Below are 18931 nucleotides of genomic sequence, written 5' to 3'. Positions count from 1 at the left end.
CCACAAAGGAAAAAAAAAAAAAACAACATACAAAAACAAAGGAAAAAATCATAATAAGAAGAAAGGACAATGAACTAATCCATAGGCATAAAATCCCCGTGGCCGTCCCGGGAGCGGCCCCTCGGCGGAGCATGGCGCGGGGGGCGGCGGGCAGCCCGCGGGGCCCCGAGCGGCTGCGGGCATGACCCGGGCCCGGAGCGGGGCCGGGGCCGGGGCCGGGGCCGGGGCCGCGCTCGGGCCGGGGGGGCCGGGCCGGGCCGCGGGGCCGCCCCCCTCCCTCCGCCCTGCCCAGCCCTCCGCGCATCCTCCGGCACCGCCGAGCCGCGCCGAGCCGCGCCGGGCCGGGCCGGGGGTCCGCGCCGAGCCCAGCGGGAGGATGAGGGGCATCCTCTGCTTCTGCACCCTGATCCTCCTGGGTGAGTAGTGCGGCGCGGGGGAGCGGGGCGCAACTTTCTGCCGGGCTCGCTCGGGGGGCATTTCGGGCACCCCCGGGCAGGGGGGCTCCGCTCCCCAGCGCTCCGGGAGCGGCGATGAGCCCAGCCGGCACCACCGAGGCCGGGCTGGACGCGCTTGGAGCCGCCCGAGCTCGTGGAAGGTGTCGCTGCCCGTGGCAGGGGGGTCTGAACGAGATGCTCGGGAAGGTCCTTTCCAGCCCGAACCGTTCCGCGACTCCCTGCTCATCCAGCGGCTTTCTGTTGCCTCTGCTCTGGACCCGAGCTGGGCTCGCTGCTGTCCTTTCGGAGGGTCCTGCTCGCCGCGGGGATGCCCAGATGTGCCCCGCGCGTTCAGCACCTCTCGGGGCACAGGGCTCGGAGCGGCAGGGGCTGTGCTGCGGGCGGGAGGCAGGTTCTGCGCGGCGCCGGGAATGCCCCGGTGGTGCCGGGGTTTGGGGCAGTGCGTGCAGGGTGGCAGCCCCAGCTCTGTCACCGCTCTGTCACCGCTCAGTCACAGCCCGAGCGAGCCGCGCGTCTGCCGGGCTGCGCTCGGGGGTCCCTGCTGAGGTTCCCTCACAGCCCGCGAACCCAGCCGTGCTCAGGGCTTTGTTCTTGCACCGAGAGCGGGGAGCGAGCACCCCGGGTGTTCCCCCATCCCTGTGGCAGCCCTCGTCCCCTGGCGTGGCTGGCAGCCGCTGTCCCCGGGTCCGCGGGGATGTGGCTGCGGCTCCCGTGCTTTGGGCATCCCGCTCGCATCCTCCCTCCGCTCGGCCCGGAGCGGCCGCGTCTCCTGCGCGATTCCCGGGGCTCCCGCGGCCCTGGGAGGAAGGGAACGGCGGTGAGGGGCTGCAGCCCCCGGCCGCGGCTGGGGACTGCCCGGGTGCCACCCCTGCTTCTCCCCTTGGGGCATTTTGTCCCCTCCCTGTGCTCCGTTGAGGCACCAAACACTGAGCCAACACTGAGCCCGTGTCTAGGAAGGGATGGGGGGAAGCTGCGAATAGGATGCGCCTGTTCTTTTCGGGTGCCACTGCAGGAGGAAAAGGTCTTGGGGTGCCTGCAAGTGGCTGGGACATCGTGGGGCGCCCAGCACTCCATCCTGCTGGAGCCCCGCTCCTGGGGAGAACCGAGCCCCTGACAAGACCGAGCTCCGGGCAGGACGGAGCTCCGGGCAGGACCGAGCCCCTGACAGGACCGAGCCCCGGGCAGGACCGAGCCCCTGGACAGGATAGAGAGCTCCTGGAGAGAACCGAGCCCCTGGCAGGACCGAGCCCCGGGCAGGACCGAGCCCCTGGACAGGATAGAGAGCTCCTGGGGAGAACCGAGCCCCTGACAGGACCGAGCCCCGGGCAGGACCGAGCCCCGGGCAGGACGGAGCCCCGGGCAGGACCGAGCCCCTGTACAGGACCGAGCCCCGGGCAGGACGGAGCTCCGGGCAGGACCGAGCCCCGGGCAGGACCGAGCCCCGGGCAGGACCGATCCCCTGTACAGGACCGAGCCCCTGTACAGGACCGAGCCCCGGGCAGGACCGAGCCCCGGGCAGGACCGAGCGGGCTCTCCCGCGGGGGGGAGGCTCTCCCGGAGCTCCAGGTGATTCCCCGTGCCGGCTTTCCCTGTCACTAGATGTCAGCAGCAGCAACTCTTCCAAGTCCCAAAGGTGGGGATGGGGGAAAATCCGATCCCCCAGGAGGGCCCGGCCGTGTTCAGCAGGGCCCGCTTTGCTCCGGGGCTGGGAGTGCCCGGGAGCACGGCACGGCACGGCCGGGATGGCCGCTCCTCCATCCCGCGGCAGGGGCTGTGCCCGGGCTGGGTGGGTTCAGCCTCCCCCAGGGCTGCAGCTTTTCCCTCAGGCTCTCGGGGCTCGGGTGTGAGTCCCGGGCTCGGCAGGGTCCGTTTTCCAAGCGGCTCGGATTGGCTGCCTCATTGATTGACTGCCTGATTGACTGCCTGGTGGGCTGATCGATTTCTCTAGAGAAAGTGGACTCAGAGAAAAGAGCAAATGGCCAGTCCCATTGTCGGCAGTGCCATTGGGAAGAGGGGACAGGTGTTAGGGACACACTTGTCACCTCTGCTCCAAGCCAGAGCAAAGCCATCAGCTGCTGTTCACCCTTTGCCCCTCTGGTCCAGGGGGACCTTTTCACCTCTGCAGGCACAGCACCACCCCAGCAGATGCTCCTGGACACCCTCAGCCTTTTCCCTAGGTATTTTTGGGATGTTTGTGTTGTGGATGAACATGGAGATGTGCCTGGGATCTCCTGCAGGGATCCAGGGTGCAGGGCTGGAGAGGGCAGGGACGAGCCTGGTAATTCTCAGCTCCATTCCAGTGGGCTGCAGTGTGAGCTCCTCGCTTTTGGTGTGTCCCCTGTGGCATTTTGGGGATGATCCTGGCTGCAGGAGGCAGGTCTGGGTGAGATTAGGGCTTGCCTGATGGCAGTGGATGGAGATCCCAGCTTCCTGCTGGCACGAGCACACAGGGCAGCCTGGAGCAGGCAGCATGCAGAACTGAACAGTGTTTTTATTTTCCTCAGCTGCTTTTCAGCCAGATCAGCTCCCTGGGCTGTCCCCCAGCAGCCACACTGATGGCAGTGCGAGGACAGAGCAGGAGCACAGTGCCACCCCTGAGGAGGGGGGACACTGGGGAAAGCTCGTGGCTGCTGGAGTGTCCCCTGTATTTACCTGAACAGAAATCCCACTCAGGGGCTGTGCTGAGGCTTTCAGGAAGATTCATGGGAAATCAGGGCTCCAGGAAGCACTGACTGAGTTCCACATGAAGGGTGTAATTAATGTGACAAGGACACAGGGGCTGCCTGGATCTCAGAGGACACTTCAGCCCCTGCGTGAACAGAAGCAGTGTGAGGTGAGGATGGGACCTGGGCACAGCTGGAGCAGCAGATTGCTGTGGGATCCCCCGGGAGCAGGAGCCAGCTCTGGCCTGGGGCAGGGCAGGAGCCCCAGGGCTCCGGGGGGATTCCTGCAGCAGCTTTTCCTGGCTGGTCCCTGCACGGTTCCTGGCCTGGGTTTGCCACGGGCTCTGCACAGATCCCATCAAACATGGGATCATCTGGCCAATTTTCACCTGGTTTGGGAACTCAGATCCCAGGGAAAAGCAGAAAAAATCTGTGTGTGTGAGAGAGGGAAACTCTCCTTAAATGAGTGGCTTTGTCAGTTCTGACAGGAGCAATCCGTTATTTGCATCAACAGGAATATGGTATTTATGTCTGTCCGTGTTGGTGCAGAGGAGAAATTAAACTTCTCCCTCAACAGGCTGCCCACAAATGCTGTGCAGATTCCTCTGCAAGGACCTTACCCCACCCAGAAAATATTTTTTCCAGAGCTCTGGAGCCTTAAATAGTAATTATTGCTGGGTAAAAATTAGTACTACTTAAGGCTAATAATTAGTATGAATTACTGTGAATAGCATTTTATTTTGCTTTTGGAGACAGAAATGTCTTCCCTGCTCTCCCGGCAATTTTCACAGATGATTTCTACCGTGCCTGAAATTCCCTTCATCATTTTCACACAAGACTTGTTCATTTTTATAACTTTACACTTGGTCATTTTAAAACATGACTTCTAATGTCTCTAAAGTTTGCCACCTTTTGATAAAAATACCCTGCTACCAAGATATTCATGATTTCTTTTTCCCTCTAGTGGACTTTATATTCCTTTTGCTTCCTTAAAAAAAATATAAATGACCTCTTTCTTCTCAACCCAAAAGTGAGACAGGACAAATTGAAAGGTAGTTCTCCCGCTTGAAAATTTTTTCAGAAGAACACATTCCACTGGAAAAATAAAAAGGAACAAAACTACGGCAAGCTTGTTCCCGTCAATCTTCAGTTCAGAACAGCTCCCGTGTTTCAAAGGCCTCTGTCAGAATCCCTCTGGTAACAGAGGAACAGAGCCCCCCTGGCAGGGCCTGGGCTCAGGGCAGGGCGGGCAGAGCTCACCCTCCTGCAGTCCCTGCTCGCCCTGGTCCATCCCTGCTGGGCTCTGCCCTCCAGGGAAAGCAGCCTGGAGCAGGGATGGGTGAGAGGGGGAATCTGGGGAGGTGGGGGGAGCTGGAACAGGGGTGGGTGAGAGGGGAGCCTGGGGAGCTGGAACAGGGATGGGTGAGAGGGGAGCCTGGGGAGCTGGGGGGAGCTGGAACAGGCGTGGGTGAGAGGGGGAAACAGGAGCTGGGGGGGAGCTGGAACAGGAGTGGGTGAGAGGGGAGCCTGGGGAGCTGGGACAGGGATGGGTGAGAGGGGAGCTGGGGAGCTGGGGGGAGCTGGAACAGGGGTGGATGAGAGGGGAGCCTGGGGAGCTGGGGGGGAGCTGGAGCAGGGATGGGTGAGAGGGGAGCCTGGGGAGCTGGAACAGGGATGGTGATTCCTCCTGCAGATGGAGAGGGAGCAGAACCCAGCCTGTGTGGCTGGGCAGGGGTGTGGGGGTGCAGGACAAGGACCCAGGGCTGCCTCACACAGGACAAGGAGGGTTTCCAGAGGGGAAGCCACCGTTCATCCTGGGCAAGGAGGAGCTGGGAGTGCCACAAGGAAGGAAAAGGAGTCTGCAGGGAGGTCACCTCACATTTAAATCACCCGTGAGTCATCCAGGACCCAGGCTGATAGCAGGTGATGCCAGAGCTGGCTCTGGCTGAGCTGGAGTGAGCTTGGTGGCTGTTCAGAGAGGTTGTGGTGCTCGTGGATATTGCCAGGCATCTCCTGCATCTCACCACAGAGTGGTGGAGGCCCCACCTCTGGAGGCATCCAGGCTGAGGCTGGAAGGGGCCATGAGCACCCTGCTCTAGTGGAAGATGTCTCTGTTCTTGGAAAGTTCCTTTCAACTCCAACCAGTCTGTGACTGGGATTTTTGATTAAATGACCTTTCAAATGTCCCTTCCAACCCAAACTGCTCTGTGGCTCTGTGGTGAGAAGTCGTTGCCCAGCTGCAGATCTCCTTGGGGCCCTTCAGTCCCTCAGCAATGGCACATCTGTCCCTGCCCTGGGGTCCTTGCTCACCCCACATCTGTGCTGTCCCCAGAGCCTGCCCATGCCCTGCCCTCTGCCCCCCTGGCTCTGGCTGCCTGCAGCAGGTGCTGGAAGGGTGGGTGACCCCAGAGGCACAGAACAAACCTCGCTGTCCCCTGCCCCAGTGTCCTCATGGGGAAAAGCTCTTCCCTCTGTCCTGCTGTGTTAGATAAATTCTCCAGCTCCAAACTGCTCTGGCCACGTCCTGTCACTCTCAAGTCTCATCTCTTTTCATGTGAATCCATCTCCTTCCTCCACAGGTGTCCCCTACAAGCACAGGGGGCCCTTGTGGCTCTGCACAGCTCCTGGCAGGAGGGGACAGCCGGGGGGTCGGGCTGTGCTCCAGGGAACAGGGACAGGAGCAGAGGGAACGGCCCCAGGGGGGCTCAGGGTGGGCACTGGGGACATTCCTCATGGAAAGGGCAGGGCTGGTGTCCCCATCCCTGGGGTGATTTCAGAGCCCTGTAGATGTGGCAGTTGGGGACATGGGGCAGTGGTGGCCCTGGCAGTGCTGGGGAATGGTTGGACTCCATGGTCTTTTCCAATTTAGAGGGCTTTTCCAATTTAAATTATTCTGGGACTTTATTTTTCTCTTTCTATGCAAATCCACCTGGAAAGCAGTTTGCATGAGAGATGCAGTGAGAGCAGTTGTGCTGTGGCTCTGATTTATGGGATCCAGCTGGCAAAGGCTGTGTGTGATACCTGTCCCCACCGAGGGCTCTGGCAGAGTCCTGGCAGCACTCCCCCTCTGCTGGTGACACACGGCTCCCAGGGCTGCTCTGACACATTTGGAGGTGAAAGGAATGGGACAGGTTTTTTGGTGCTTCTTCCAAAAGGGGGATCGGATTGCTCACCTTTCAAACACCTCGGAGCTCAGCATGGCCCCAAGGGATGGCAGTGCTCTTTGGGATGGGAGCTCCAACAGCCCCAGGTGCTGACAGGCTGTGAGCTCAGCCTTGAGGCTGCTGGGTCTGCCCTCCTCACCTCCTGTAACTTGCACAATGAAAAAGAAGGCAGGCAGGTAATTTGGGTCAGACCCCACCTGCAGCCCACAGCTCTCCTGTGCCTCCAGGGACCCTGGCTGCTGTGGCTGCAGGAGGGCTGGAAGTGCCCAAGGAAGGGTTCAACTCCAGACAGACAGACAGACAGACAGCAAGGAGCAGCTCGGGGAGCCCCTGCATGGTCTGAGGGCTCTGGAGCCTCAGAGCTGAGCTGGACCCAGCCAGTGCCCAGGACAGGTCCTGAGAGGGCTCCAGGGTGCCTAAAGAGGTGCTGAAGTGAACTCCATCTCTGCAGAACAGTCAGGCTTTGCTTTCAGCTGTGCATCAAATGAGGCTGGCTGGTGCCTCCTGGGAAATCCCATCCTCCTCGATTAATCAGAGCAAAGGAAATACAGGGCAGCCACGGCCTCGTGGGGAGGGAGCCTTCACTTGGAACGTGGCTGTGAATTCTTGTTTTGAGCAAACACGGTGTCTGGGCCACCACTCTGCAGAGTTCATGTGGTCCTGTCCGTGAGAATTTTACATAAACAGTCAAATCAATCATAAAGGGGTTTGAATTTCTCAATTCATCTTCTTTTACTGTTGCAGTCTTTATTGGACACTTTGCTCTTTTTTTTTTCCCCAAGGTGGACCCCCCTAAGTGTCACCTCCACCTTATTTATCTGTTGCAGCCTTTATTGAACGCTGTGTTTTATTTCTCCCTCTTGCTGCTCCAATTGGATCCCCCAAAGGCATCACCTGCACCATGATGACAACTGGAATGTCTTTGTGTCCTTGCTCAGCCTCGGGGAAGGTGTCCCTGCCCGTGGCAGGGGTGGAGCAGGATGAGCTTTCAGGGCCCTTCCAGAACCAACCATGCCAGGGCTGAGTGCTGTGATCCCCCATCCCTGCACTCCAGCTCCAGGGGCTGGCTGTGGGTGTGATGGTTTGTCCTGCAGCCAGCCCACCCCCTTCCTCAGGGCTGCTCCAGTCAGGAAACCCAGGAGGAGGCTCACGGCTCACCTGTGTGTGGCTCTGGGTGCACAGCTTTGGATCAGAGCACAGCTCCCCTGGGCTGTCCCTGCCCTGTTCCCTGGGCTGTCCCTTCTCTGTCCCTGTCCCTGCCCTGCTCCCCTGGGCTGTCCCTTCCCTGTCCCTGTCCCTGCCCTGTCCCTTCCCTGTTCCCTGCCCTGTCCCTGCCCTGTTCCCTGTCCCTGTCCCTTCCCTGTCCCTTCCCTGTCCCTGCCCTGTCCCTTCCCTGCTCCCCTGGGCTGTCCCTGCCCTGTCCCTGCCCTGTCCCTGCCCTGCTCCCCTGGGCTGTCCCTGCCCTGTCCCCGCCCTGTTCCCTGCCCTGTCCCTGCCTTGTCCCTGCCCTGTCCCTGCCCTGTTCCCTGCCCTGTCCCTGTCCCTTCCCTGTCCTTGCCCTGTCCCTTCCCTGTCCCTGTCCCTGCCCTGTCCCTTCCCTGCTCCCCTGGGCTGTCCCTTCCCTGTTCCCTTCCCTGTTCCCTGTCCCTGCCCTGTCCCTGTCCCTGCCCTGCCCAGGAGCTCAGCCCCGCTGCCCCAGCCCCGGCCCTGCAGGAGGAGCAGCAGGCTTTGCAGGGCTCTGCAGGGCTCTGCAGCCCCTTGGGTGCTGCTGTGAGCAGCACAGGACCCCTTAAAGAGCTGTCACAGGGCTGGGGGGGGGACAGACGCCCCTGGAACCTTCTGTGGGGAAGGCTGCAGGTGAGGACACAGTGCTGGGGTGTGTGAGTGGGCAGGAGAGCACACCTGCATGCTGAATCCTGGGGCTTGGGAAGAGCCAAAGGCATTTCCCTGTTTGTGTGAGCCCTGGGTGAGGCTGAGTGTGCTGAAGTGTCTCCTGCTGCTGAGGAGTTTGCTCCTCCTTGCAAGGTTAGTTGATTTGACACGAGTTACAGCAATTTCACGGTACATTTTTCCCCCCTTCCAAGACATTTGTCTTGTTTCTTCCTCTTGGCAAGAGAACATAACCCAGCAAGGCTGCTTGAGAGACAAAGTGCTCACCTTGGGCTGCTGTCACAGGGGACACAAAAACCCCTGGGGGAGCACAGAGCTTCCCTTCAGTGTGGGAGAAGTGCTCGGGGGTCGTGGTGCTCAGAGCCTGAAAATCCTGCAAGGTGACAGAGGTGACAGAGGTGTCTGCCCAGGGAGCTGGGACGGGAGGAGCTGGAGCCGTGGGTGAGGAGTGCAGAACCCCCAGAACAGACCATGCTGGGGCTCTGGCACCTCACCCTCAGCGCCCCAAATTCGGGCAGGACCGTGGGCTCACACCTTTTGTCTGCTGCCCGGCAGGGAACGGCTGCAGGGGAAACTGAAATGTTGCACTCTGTGATCGCAGAGGTATTTCCTGGCCTAAAAGGTTCCGTGGTTCTATTAATAAAAGCTTTGATTTCAAATGACCTGGAGCGAGAAGAGCCAGTTTCCCCTCAGAGGGCTGATGGGATCGCTGGAGGACTTGTCAGGCTTTGGAGAATTAGCAAACCCTAAACCAAAAGTGCTGCCCTGGGGAACTCCCCAAAAGTGCTTGGGGACCCCATCCCCCGGGAATGTGCTGATTTTCCCTCTCCAGTTAGACATCTTGTCTCCTTTTTGTGATGTTGAAAGGAAATGTCCTGAGATGAGGAACCCCATGTGGGACACAGCTTCAGGGGCTCTCCTGCTGTTTTGGGGACTCTGCTGAGCTTGCACTACAGGAGTTCTCTGTCAGGGCCAGGGGATTTGGGGAGGGAGCAGTGCAGAAGGCTGTGAGCAGATTCTGCTCTGGAGGTGGGATGTGGAGCAGAAGCTCCTGAGGCGTCAGACAGGAGGTGCAGAGGGAGCTGCCCACGGTGACAGCAATTCACAGGAATTCAGGAGCAGGAGGGGAAGGTCTGAGAGCCCTCCTGGGTCCAGGGAGCCCGAGGCTGGACTTTGCCTCTGCCAAAGGTGATGTGACTCTCTGCAGGTGAGAGACTATCTGCAGCTCGGGGCGTCTGTCCCTGTGGGGCTGGACACACATCCCGGGGCTGGACACACATCCCAGGGCTGGACACACGTCCCTGTGGGGCTGGACACACGTCCCTGTGGGGCTGGACACACGTCCTGGGGCTGGACACACGTCCCTGTGGGGCTGGACACACATCCCGGGGCTGGACACACATCCCAGGGCTGGACACACATCCCAGGGCTGGACACACATCCCAGGGCTGGACACACGTCCCAGGGCTGGACACACATCCCAGGGCTGGACACACATCCTGGGGCTGGACACACATCCCAGGGCTGGACACACATCCCAGGGCTGGACACACATCCCGGGGCTGGACACACGTCCCTGTGGGGCTGGACACACATCCCAGGGCTGGACACACATCCCAGGGCTGGACACACATCCCAGGGCTGGACACACATCCCGGGGCTGGACACACGTCCCTGTGGGGCTGGACACACATCCCAGGGCTGGACACACATCCCGGGGCTGGACACACGTCCCTGTGGGGCTGGACACACGTCCTGGGGCTGGACACACGTCCCTGTGGGGCTGGACACACGTCCCGGGGCTGGACACACGTCCCAGGGCTGGACACACGTCCCGGGGCTGGACACACGTCCTGGGGCTGGACACACATCCCAGGGCTGGACACACGTCCCTGTGGGGCTGGACACACATCCCGGGGCTGGACACACATCCCAGGGCTGGACACACATCCCAGGGCTGGACACACATCCCGGGGCTGGACACACATCCCGGGGCTGGACACACATCCCAGGGCTGGACACACATCCTGGGGCTGGACACACGTCCCTGTGGGGCTGGACACACATCCCGGGGCTGGACACACATCCCTGTGGGGCTGGACACACATCCTGGGGCTGGACACACATCCCAGAGCTGGACACACATCCCAGGGCTGGACACACATCCCAGGGCTGGACACACATCCCAGGGCTGGACACACGTCCCTGTGGGGCTGGACACACGTCCCTGTGGGGCTGGACACACATCCCTGTGGGGCTGGACACACGTCCCTGTGGGGCTGGACACACATCCCAGGGCTGGACACACATCCCGGGGCTGGACACACATCCTGGGGCTGGACACACGTCCCTGTGGGGCTGGACACACATCCCAGGGCTGGACACACGTCCCAGGGCTGGACACATGTCCCTGTGGGGCTGGACACACATCCCAGGGCTGGACACACGTCCCGGGGCTGGACACACGTCCCAGGGCTGGACACACGTCCCTGTGGGGCTGGACACACATCCCAGGGCTGGACACACGTCCCTGTGGGGCTGGACACACGTCCTGGGGCTGGACACACGTCCTGGGGCTGGACACACGTCCCTGTGGGGCTGGACACACGTCCTGGGGCTGGACACACGTCCCTGTGGGGCTGGACACACATCCCAGGGCTGGACACACATCCCAGGGCTGGACACACATCCCGGGGCTGGACACACGTCCTGGGGCTGGACACACGTCCCTGTGGGGCTGGACACACATCCCAGGGCTGGACACACGTCCCGGGAGAAGCCGTGGCCGTTTCCACCTTCCTGGGACTGGTGCAGCAGTTTACCTTCCCTCTGGTACTGCCTCCTCCTCCTCCCACAGAGCAGCCAGGGCAGCCCTAATGTGTGCTGGGAAGCCTGGGAGTAATTAACTACCTGCCTCCAGGGCTCCAGATCTCTAATTGAGGTCATTAGATGCAGTTGCATTACCAGTAAGTTTTGATAATAATGGAAGGGCTGGAGCAAAAAACAAACTAACAAACAGGAATTAAAAGAAAAAACAAATAGCAAGAAGGAATCCAGTGAACTCCCCCAGAGGTGTTTCATCTGCAGGGTGAGTCTGTCCCGTGGGATGAGGAATTGCAGCATCTGTCTCTGGGTCTCTCAGGTTTTGGATAATGCAGGTGTAAAATCAGGATGTTTTGAAAGCAGGGAGTTCTTGTGAGGCAGAAGCAGCAGTGTCTGACCCAGGATATCTGTGTTTGTGGCCAGCAGCAAACTCCAGGCTGGGGTCAGGAGCAAGGTGACTCTCAGCAGCCCCTCCTGAGCCCAGAGCCCAGCGAGCTCCTCCTCTTGCTCAGGCAGGACCAAGGTGGAGTGGAGTGCTCTGCAAACCTTCCCCATCCCACAGAGAGAGGGATCCTGCCCTGGGGCTGGGGTGCTCTGCCCAGGGCTGGCCTCACCCCGCAGGGAGCAGCCACGGAGGGGAATGTGACAGCCTCTGGCAGGAGGGCAGGCTGGAAAGCAGCGGCTCATTTCCCAGAAAAACATCGGGCTTTTGGTGCAGTTTGACTTTCGAACAACAGTGACAGATCAGGAACAGTAAACTTTGAAATAAAAGATAGCAAGTGGAAAATAAAATGCTTATTAAGTATAATTGCAGGGGAAGGAGAGTGAGGACCAAAATGAAGCCACAGATGTTCCTTTTCTGTTTTATCTGCTTTTATTAAGAAAACAGAAAATGGCCTTCCCAGAGGACCTTGGACAGGAAGAGAAAAGGAATCTGTCTCTCACTCATGCCCACACACCAGGCAGGTCCCAGGGGCTGCAGGAAATGGGTTTCATCCCACCTGGTTTTCACCTGGTCTCCTGAACGCCTCCTTTCAACCGAGAGGAGAAGCTGGCAGGCCTGGAGGGACACTGCTTCTCTCTGCAGGTTGGTGTCACCTCCAAGGGCCTCAAAGCCAATCCCAGTGACACTTTTGGCTCTTCCCTTGATCAGTGAGATGAGCCCAGCTGAAGCCACCAAGTTCTCATGGTTCTCCAAGGAGCAGCTGATGTGGAGGGAGAAGTCAAGGACCCATCATTTCAATCTATACAACTAAAGAAGTGAAAGATAAAGAAAATGAGATGAAAACACTATTCAGTGTTCTGTTTTTCTAATTGCAAAGCCCAAATTTCCCCAGGGAACGTATTTTTCCATGGTTAAAAGAGAAAGAAAGAAATCCAGTGAGAAGCTTTAGTTTCACAGAGCTGATGGCTCCAGCCCTGGTGGTGGCTGGGCTGTGTGGAGCTGGTGCCTCCTCTGGTGCTCACAGAGGCCACCAGAGCCCAGGAGCATCTGGGGCCGTGGGGATTTGCTTGTGCCACTGTCCAAGGCGCTGAAGAGGTGTTGGCCATGGCCAGGTGCCCTGTCCTGGCCCTGCTCCCAAGGCAAGGACCATTCCCAGCTGTTTGCAGGAGGGCAGAGTGTCACAGCCTGGCTGGGGCAGCTCTGCTCACCGGGACCTGCACCTCGGCTGTGCTGGGCTCAGTGGGCACTGGGACCACCCTGCCCCTGCCTGCCAGGCCTGCCAGCTGCCCAGGAGCCCCCAGATCCTGCTGCACAAACATTTCAGTCTCATCTCCTTCAGCCCCCACACCCATCTCCCATCCCCCTTCCGCTGCCCCAGCCCCAGGCCAGGCACTGGCTGTGACATGAGGTGGCAGGGGATGGCACTGGCTGTGACACAGAGCAGGGGATGGCACTGGCAGAGCACTGGCTGTGACATGAGGTGGCAGGGGATGGCACTGGCTGTGACACAGAGCAGGGGATGGCACTGGCTGTGACATGAGGTGGCAGGGGATGGCACTGGCTGTGACATGAAGTGGCAGGGGATGGCACTGGCAGAGCACTGGCTGTGACACGGGGCAGGGAATGGCACTGGCTGTGACACAGAGCAGGGGATGGCACTGGCTGTGACACGGGGCAGGGAATGGCACTGGCTGTGACACAGAGCAGGGGATGGCACTGGCAGAGCCCTGGCTGTGACACGGGGCAGGGAATGGCACTGGCTGTGACACAGAGCAGGGGATGGCACTGGCAGAGCCCTGGCTGTGACACGGGGCAGGGAATGGCACTGGCTGTGACACGGGGCAGGTGGTGGCACTGGCAGAGCACTGGCTGTGACATGAGCAGGGGATGGCACTGGCTGTGACATGAGCAGGGGATGGCACTGGCAGAGCACTGGCTGTGACATGAGGTGGCAGGGGATGGCACTGGCTGTGACACGGAGCAGGGGATGGCACTGGCAGAGCACTGGCTGTGACATGAAGTGGCAGGTGGTGGCACTGGCAGAGCACTGGCTGTGACACAGGGCAGGGAATGGCACTGGCTGTGGCACAGCTGACACGGAGCAGGGGATGGCCCTGGCTGTGACACAGCTGACACAGAGCAGGGGGTGGCCCTGGCTGTGACACGAGCAGGGGATGGCCCTGGCTGTGACACGGAGCAGGGGATGGCACTGGCTGTGACACAGCTGACACGGAGCAGGGGATGCCCTGGCTGTGACACGAGCAGGGGATGGCCCTGGCCGGCTCAGGGGAGCAGGCAGTCCGGCTGCCCAGGGCTGGAGGTGTGAGCACACCCAGAGCACACAGCGGGGTGCAAGGATGCCAGGGGCTCTCTGCAGAGCTTCTGTGAGCCCTGTGAGCCCTGTTTAACCCTTTGTGAGCCCTCTGTGAGCCCTGTGAGCCCTGCTTAACCCTTTGTGAGCCCTCTGTGAGCCCTGTGAGCCCTGCTTAACCCTTTGTGAGCCCTGCTTAACCCTCTGTGAGCCCTGCTTAACCCTCTGTGAGCCCTCTGTGAGCCCTGTTTAACCCTCTGTGAGCCCTGTGAGCCCTCTGTGAGCCCTGCTTAACCCTCTGTGAGCCCTGTTTAACCCTCTGTGAGCCCTGTTTTACCCTCTGTGAGCCCTGTGAGCCCTGTTTTAACCCTCTGGGAGCCCTGTTTTAACCCTCTGGGAGCCCTGTTTTAACCCTCTGTGAGCCCTCTGTGAGCCCTGCCATGCCCTCTCCAGCAGGCAGAGCCTCTCCTGCCTTGCCCTGCAGTGAGCACGGCCTCACAGAGCAAGGCAAGGCGCAGGAGAGATGCCTGGGGTGCGTGCCTGGCTTATCCAGAGCTGCAGAGGGAAGAAAGACACAGGAGAGAGCATGATCACACTCTATAAATACCTGCAAGGTACCTGTGCCAGGGGGAGAGGAGGATTAGTCACACTCCTGTACGACAGGGAGGGGAGGACAGACAGCAGCAGCGTGAAGCACTGAGGGAAAAAGTTCTGAGCATTAGGAGGGAAATGTTTAGGCTATTTTTCTTTCTCATTTATAATGGAAAAAGAAATTGCAGGGTCTCAGTCTGAGTTATCCTTGAGGCTTGATGGATTTTTTCAGGGGAGCTGTGAGTCATAGGCATGAGGAGAACCCAGTGCCTGGCTGTGTAGGATCTGCAGGTCCTGGGAGCACCCAGGAGCTGAACAAGGGGCCAGTGTGGCCTTGGGACAGCAGCAGTGTCACCAGGCAGGGTCACCCTGCTGCCTGCAGCCCTGGGAGCCCAGGGCTGGCCACAGCTCTCCCCTTCCCCAGAACATCCCAGATTCACGTCAGAGGTCCCAGGGAAGGAGGTGCTGCTCGCTCTCTGTGCCTTTGGACGCTGCAGCTGGGGGGCTCGGGGCTGGGGCTGGCTCTGGGGACCCTGAGCTCTGCCCTGGCTCCTGGGGTGAGCTGGCTCCTGCTCCTGCTCTGCCCCAGGGCAGTCCTGGTACCTCGCACCCAGTGTCCCTGCCAGGACAGAGCTGTGCTCCCCCGGGATGGAGCTGGGCCAGGCACAGCTGGGGCTCCCTCCCCGAGGGGCTGGCTCCACGGCCAGCTTGGACAGCCCCTCCTGTTGTCACCCTCCATTGTGCTGGGACCCAAAGGGAAATGTTCACAAAAAAACAAGGGCTGCTGCTGCCAAGATGTTTGCCCCCCTCCTCAAGTGAGGGCCAAGAACTCTGTCTCATAACAAACCAGCTGGGCAAATGTAGTGTCCCTGGAGAAAACCCTTCAGGCTGGGAAGAATTAGCACCTCGATGCAACTAAAGGTAAACAATTTAATTGAGTTGTTGTTCCAAATGTGTTTTCCTGAGAAAATGAATCATGTGTGTCAGTCTGTCCCCCCCAGCAGGTTTTGAGCCCCCTGGGCCGATCAGACAGAATCACAGACTCAAGGAATAGTTTGGGCTGGGGGGGATCTCAGAGCTCATCTCCTTCCACCCCCTGCCCCAGGTTGCTCCAAGCCCCATCCAGCCCTGTTGGATGAGAAGTTTCAGGGGAAGTTCAGATCCCAGGAGCTCTGGAAATGGGGATGAGCTGCAGCACTGCCACTGTGGGCAGGGTGGCTCAGGGCACAAAGGTGTGTGTGGAAGGACAGGCAGGAACCAGCTGCTCTCAGAGTGCTGCTTGTTTGTGCCAGGCTGCAGGCACACAGGCACTGGGTGAGCCTCATCCCCAATGGGTGCAGAGGTGAGAAGCAGGTGAGCAGCATTGACAGCAACGAGCCATGCAGTGCCCAGGTGTGCTGAGCAACCACAGAGCGAGCAGAGGGCACACAGGTGCAGTGTGTGAACATGAGGGGATAAAAGGCCGGGCTGGAGAACAAAAAGGGCAGACACTTGAAGCCTTCTGAAGTGACGTGGTGTTACTGTGTGTGGGGTGAAGCTCTGTGAGATTGTGTGGTGACACTCTGGGTATCATGGCTGTGACATGTGCTGCTGTGACACCAGGTGAGTGGTTTTCCTTGGGACTCTGGGTGGCTGTTGCAGGAGTTCCCCAGGTTGTGTTTCCTTGCTGTGGTGCCACCTTGGGTGTGCCAAGGGTGTGGGGGAATCGCTCTGGGGCAGCAGGAATCACTGCTGGGGACGAGGGAACTGGGAGAGAGCAGGCTCAGCGAGGAGGAGCTCACAGGGTGTGAGTCCCTGGTGGTGACAGAGCCTGGGGAACAGGGAGCACCTGGCTGTCCCAAGGCCATTGTCAGCTCCAGCCCCAGGGCAGTGCGTGCCTCCCCGGGCTGCTGGCTCGGGTGGGACACAGGGACAGCTCTGTCCATCCCACATCTCTGGGGGGGGGGGGGGGGGGGTTGCACAGGGCAGGAGGCAGAGCTGGCCCAGCAGCCCCTGTGACCCCAGGATGGGTTAGGGGACCTGCCAGAGTAGGAGGGCTCCAGAGCTGCCCAGCAGCCCCTGTGACCCCAGGCAGGGTTAGGGGACCTGCCAGGGCAGGGCAGGGGAGCTCCAGAGCTGCCCCAGCAGCCCCAGTGGCCCTGGGCAGGGTTAGGGGACCTGCCTGGTGCTTTCTGTGCTCCCCTGAGTTTGTGCTGGGCTCCCGTCTGAGCCTCACTGCCCCTTGTCGTCATCCTTGTCCTGCTGCCCCACAAATCCAAGGCAGCAGAGCTTCTGATCTGCCCCTTTGTGTGTCACACAGAAATCTCAGAGTGATAGATCACAAGGAAACAAGGGTGAAAGAGAAGGAGGGAAAAAGATGTTCCTTCATGGTGCTTTTGTTTTCTAACAATGTTGACATTATGTGGAGTAACCGAGTATAAAATCTGCCCATCGTTTGGGAGCTGGTGTGCAGGGAAGATGTTATTATCCCAGCCTTTTATGCCTCTTTACCCTGTCTGGATCAGAGGAGATAAATGTGTAGATAGGAGCCTCAGCTCCTGTCTTTATTTAAGCTGTCAGGTACTGCTGTGTTATTTTATGATGATTGTTATAGAAAATCTCCACAAAGAGATATATGTTTCTATATTCCCCCTTGTTTCCTATTTTAATATATAATTTAATAACAAAATAGATGTATTTCCCTTTATTATTTTTATTTGTAGCATCAGTGCTGCTCTTTCACTCTTATTTTTCAGATAAACATTCACAGTCACAAAGCACTTAAAATATGCACATAATCAATCTTCTCTGTTCTCTTTTGGGCTCCCTTTTGACTATTATTGCAGGCGTACTTTAATTTACACATTAATGCCAGAGCAGCTTTAGTGTAGAGCAGGTTCCCAGTGGGGACACGCACAGACACCTGTGTCACCTCCCCAGCCTCACCCACGTGGCTCAGGCCAGGCACATCTGCACGTGGGATGAGGCCAGAGCCATTTCTGAGGGGTGAGACAGCCACGGAGCCAGGAGCAGGGTGGAACAGGGTGCCCAGGGTGGAACAGGGTGCCCAGAGCAGCTGGGGCTGCCCCAGCCCTGACAGTGCTCGAGGCCAGCCCGGGCTCTGACCAGCCTGGTGCAGCTGAAGATGTCCCTGCTCATTGCAGGGCGTGGGCTGGATGCCCTTTGAAGGTCCCTCCAACTCAGACCATTCAATGATTCTGTGTTTCTCTCAGCCCAGAGGCAGAGATGCTGTTCAGGCTGGCTTTTTGTGGGCATTCAGGGAAAACCCCAGAGCCTCAGCAGCACAGGGCTGAGCTCAGCCTCCAGGGAAATGCTTCCCACCAGGAGCTGACCATTCCTTCCTGCTCCCCAGCACCAGGGGCACTCTCTGAGGCCAAGGTACAAGGGACAGCAGCCACCCAATGGGAAATACACGGGGCACAGAGCTTTGCTGGTACATCCATGTTCACCCTCTTGCTTTTCATGGACAGGGACTTTCTCTTCCTTTCTTCTGGGTGAATTTCTCCTGGTTTTACCTGTTCAAACCCCAGGCAGCAAATGGCTGTGTGCTGGTGAAAGGGGTTGCTGGAAAAGCAGGTGACTGGCATATCAAAGGAAGAATCACAGATTCACAGACTGGTTTGGGCTGGAAGGGACCTCAAAGCCCCTCCAGTGCCACTCCTGCCATGGCAGGGACACGTTCCCCTGCCCCAGGCTGCTCCAGCCCCAGTGTCCAGCCTGGCCTTGGGCACTGCCAGGGATCCAGGGGCAGCCCCAGCTGCTCTGGACACCTGTGCCAGGGCTGCCCACCCTGCCAGGGAACAATTCCTTGCCTTGTGTAATACCTTCCAAAATATTGAGGTATTTTTGTTGTCTCAGGGCATTGAGCTTCCCATGGGTTCCTGGGAGAACTGGGAACCAGGGGAGGAGGTGACTGTGGGCCTGAACCAGGTATCACTGTACATCTAGAATCTGGGTGAGTTTGCTCGAGCTGAGCTCATCACCGCGATTCCTCTGGTCCTTGTTCTCCCTGAGTCCTGTGGCCTCCCCTGCTTGGAACATCCATGATTTCTGCAGCCATGAGAGAGCACCCAGCAATGGCCATGGCTGGAGCCAGCCAAGGCTTATGAGCTGGTGCTCTCTTGGTTAAACAAAGGTCATTGAAAGCATTTCATCCCACCTCTTCCTCTGCAAGTACAGGTCTGTCATCCTCTGCAGAGACTTGGAATCCTTTGTCTTTGGGGGGAAAGTATCTGCCTTCTGTTTCAGCTTTATTTTTGGATTTAAAATTATGTCATAATTTAGCTTTACAGAGCTAAAAGTGTTTAATAGGCAGAAACACAGCAGCCTGTCCATCCCTTGGATGGGTGTGAGGAGGGCTGGGGCTGACCCCATGTTCCATCCCTGGAGGGGCTGTGTGACTGACCCCTGTCCCAGGTCCATCCCTGGAGGGGCCCTGTGACTGACCCCTGTCCCAGGTCCATCCCAGGCATGGGCTGTGACTGACCCCTGTCCCAGGTCTATCCCTGGAGGGGCTGTGTGACTGACCCCTGTCCCAGTCCATCCCCTGGACAGGCTGTGTGACTGACCCCTGTCCCAGGTCCATCCCT

At 59.1% G+C, this 18931-nt stretch overlaps 1 protein-coding gene across 1 annotated transcript in view; it reads left to right on the top strand.

Moving 5' to 3' along the window:
- Positions 1-334: 334 nt before the first annotated feature.
- The window catches only part of LOC311152823 (GDNF family receptor alpha-4), a gene marked incomplete at its 3' end in the record, with an annotated part of 70335 nt that continues 51738 nt past the window's right edge, over positions 335-18931 (top strand). Inside the window, exon 1 of the mRNA XM_084204228.1 lies at positions 335-416. Within this exon, the coding sequence (XP_084060354.1) occupies positions 377-416 (40 nt within the window). The 5' untranslated portion in view covers positions 335-376. The remainder of the gene's footprint in view (positions 417-18931) is intronic.

The sequence above is a fragment of the Fringilla coelebs genome (assembly GCF_963513975.1).
Source record: "Fringilla coelebs genome assembly, chromosome: 4".
Taxonomy (NCBI): Eukaryota; Metazoa; Chordata; class Aves; order Passeriformes; family Fringillidae; genus Fringilla; species Fringilla coelebs.
This window is presented reverse-complemented; position numbering and strand designations above follow the sequence as displayed.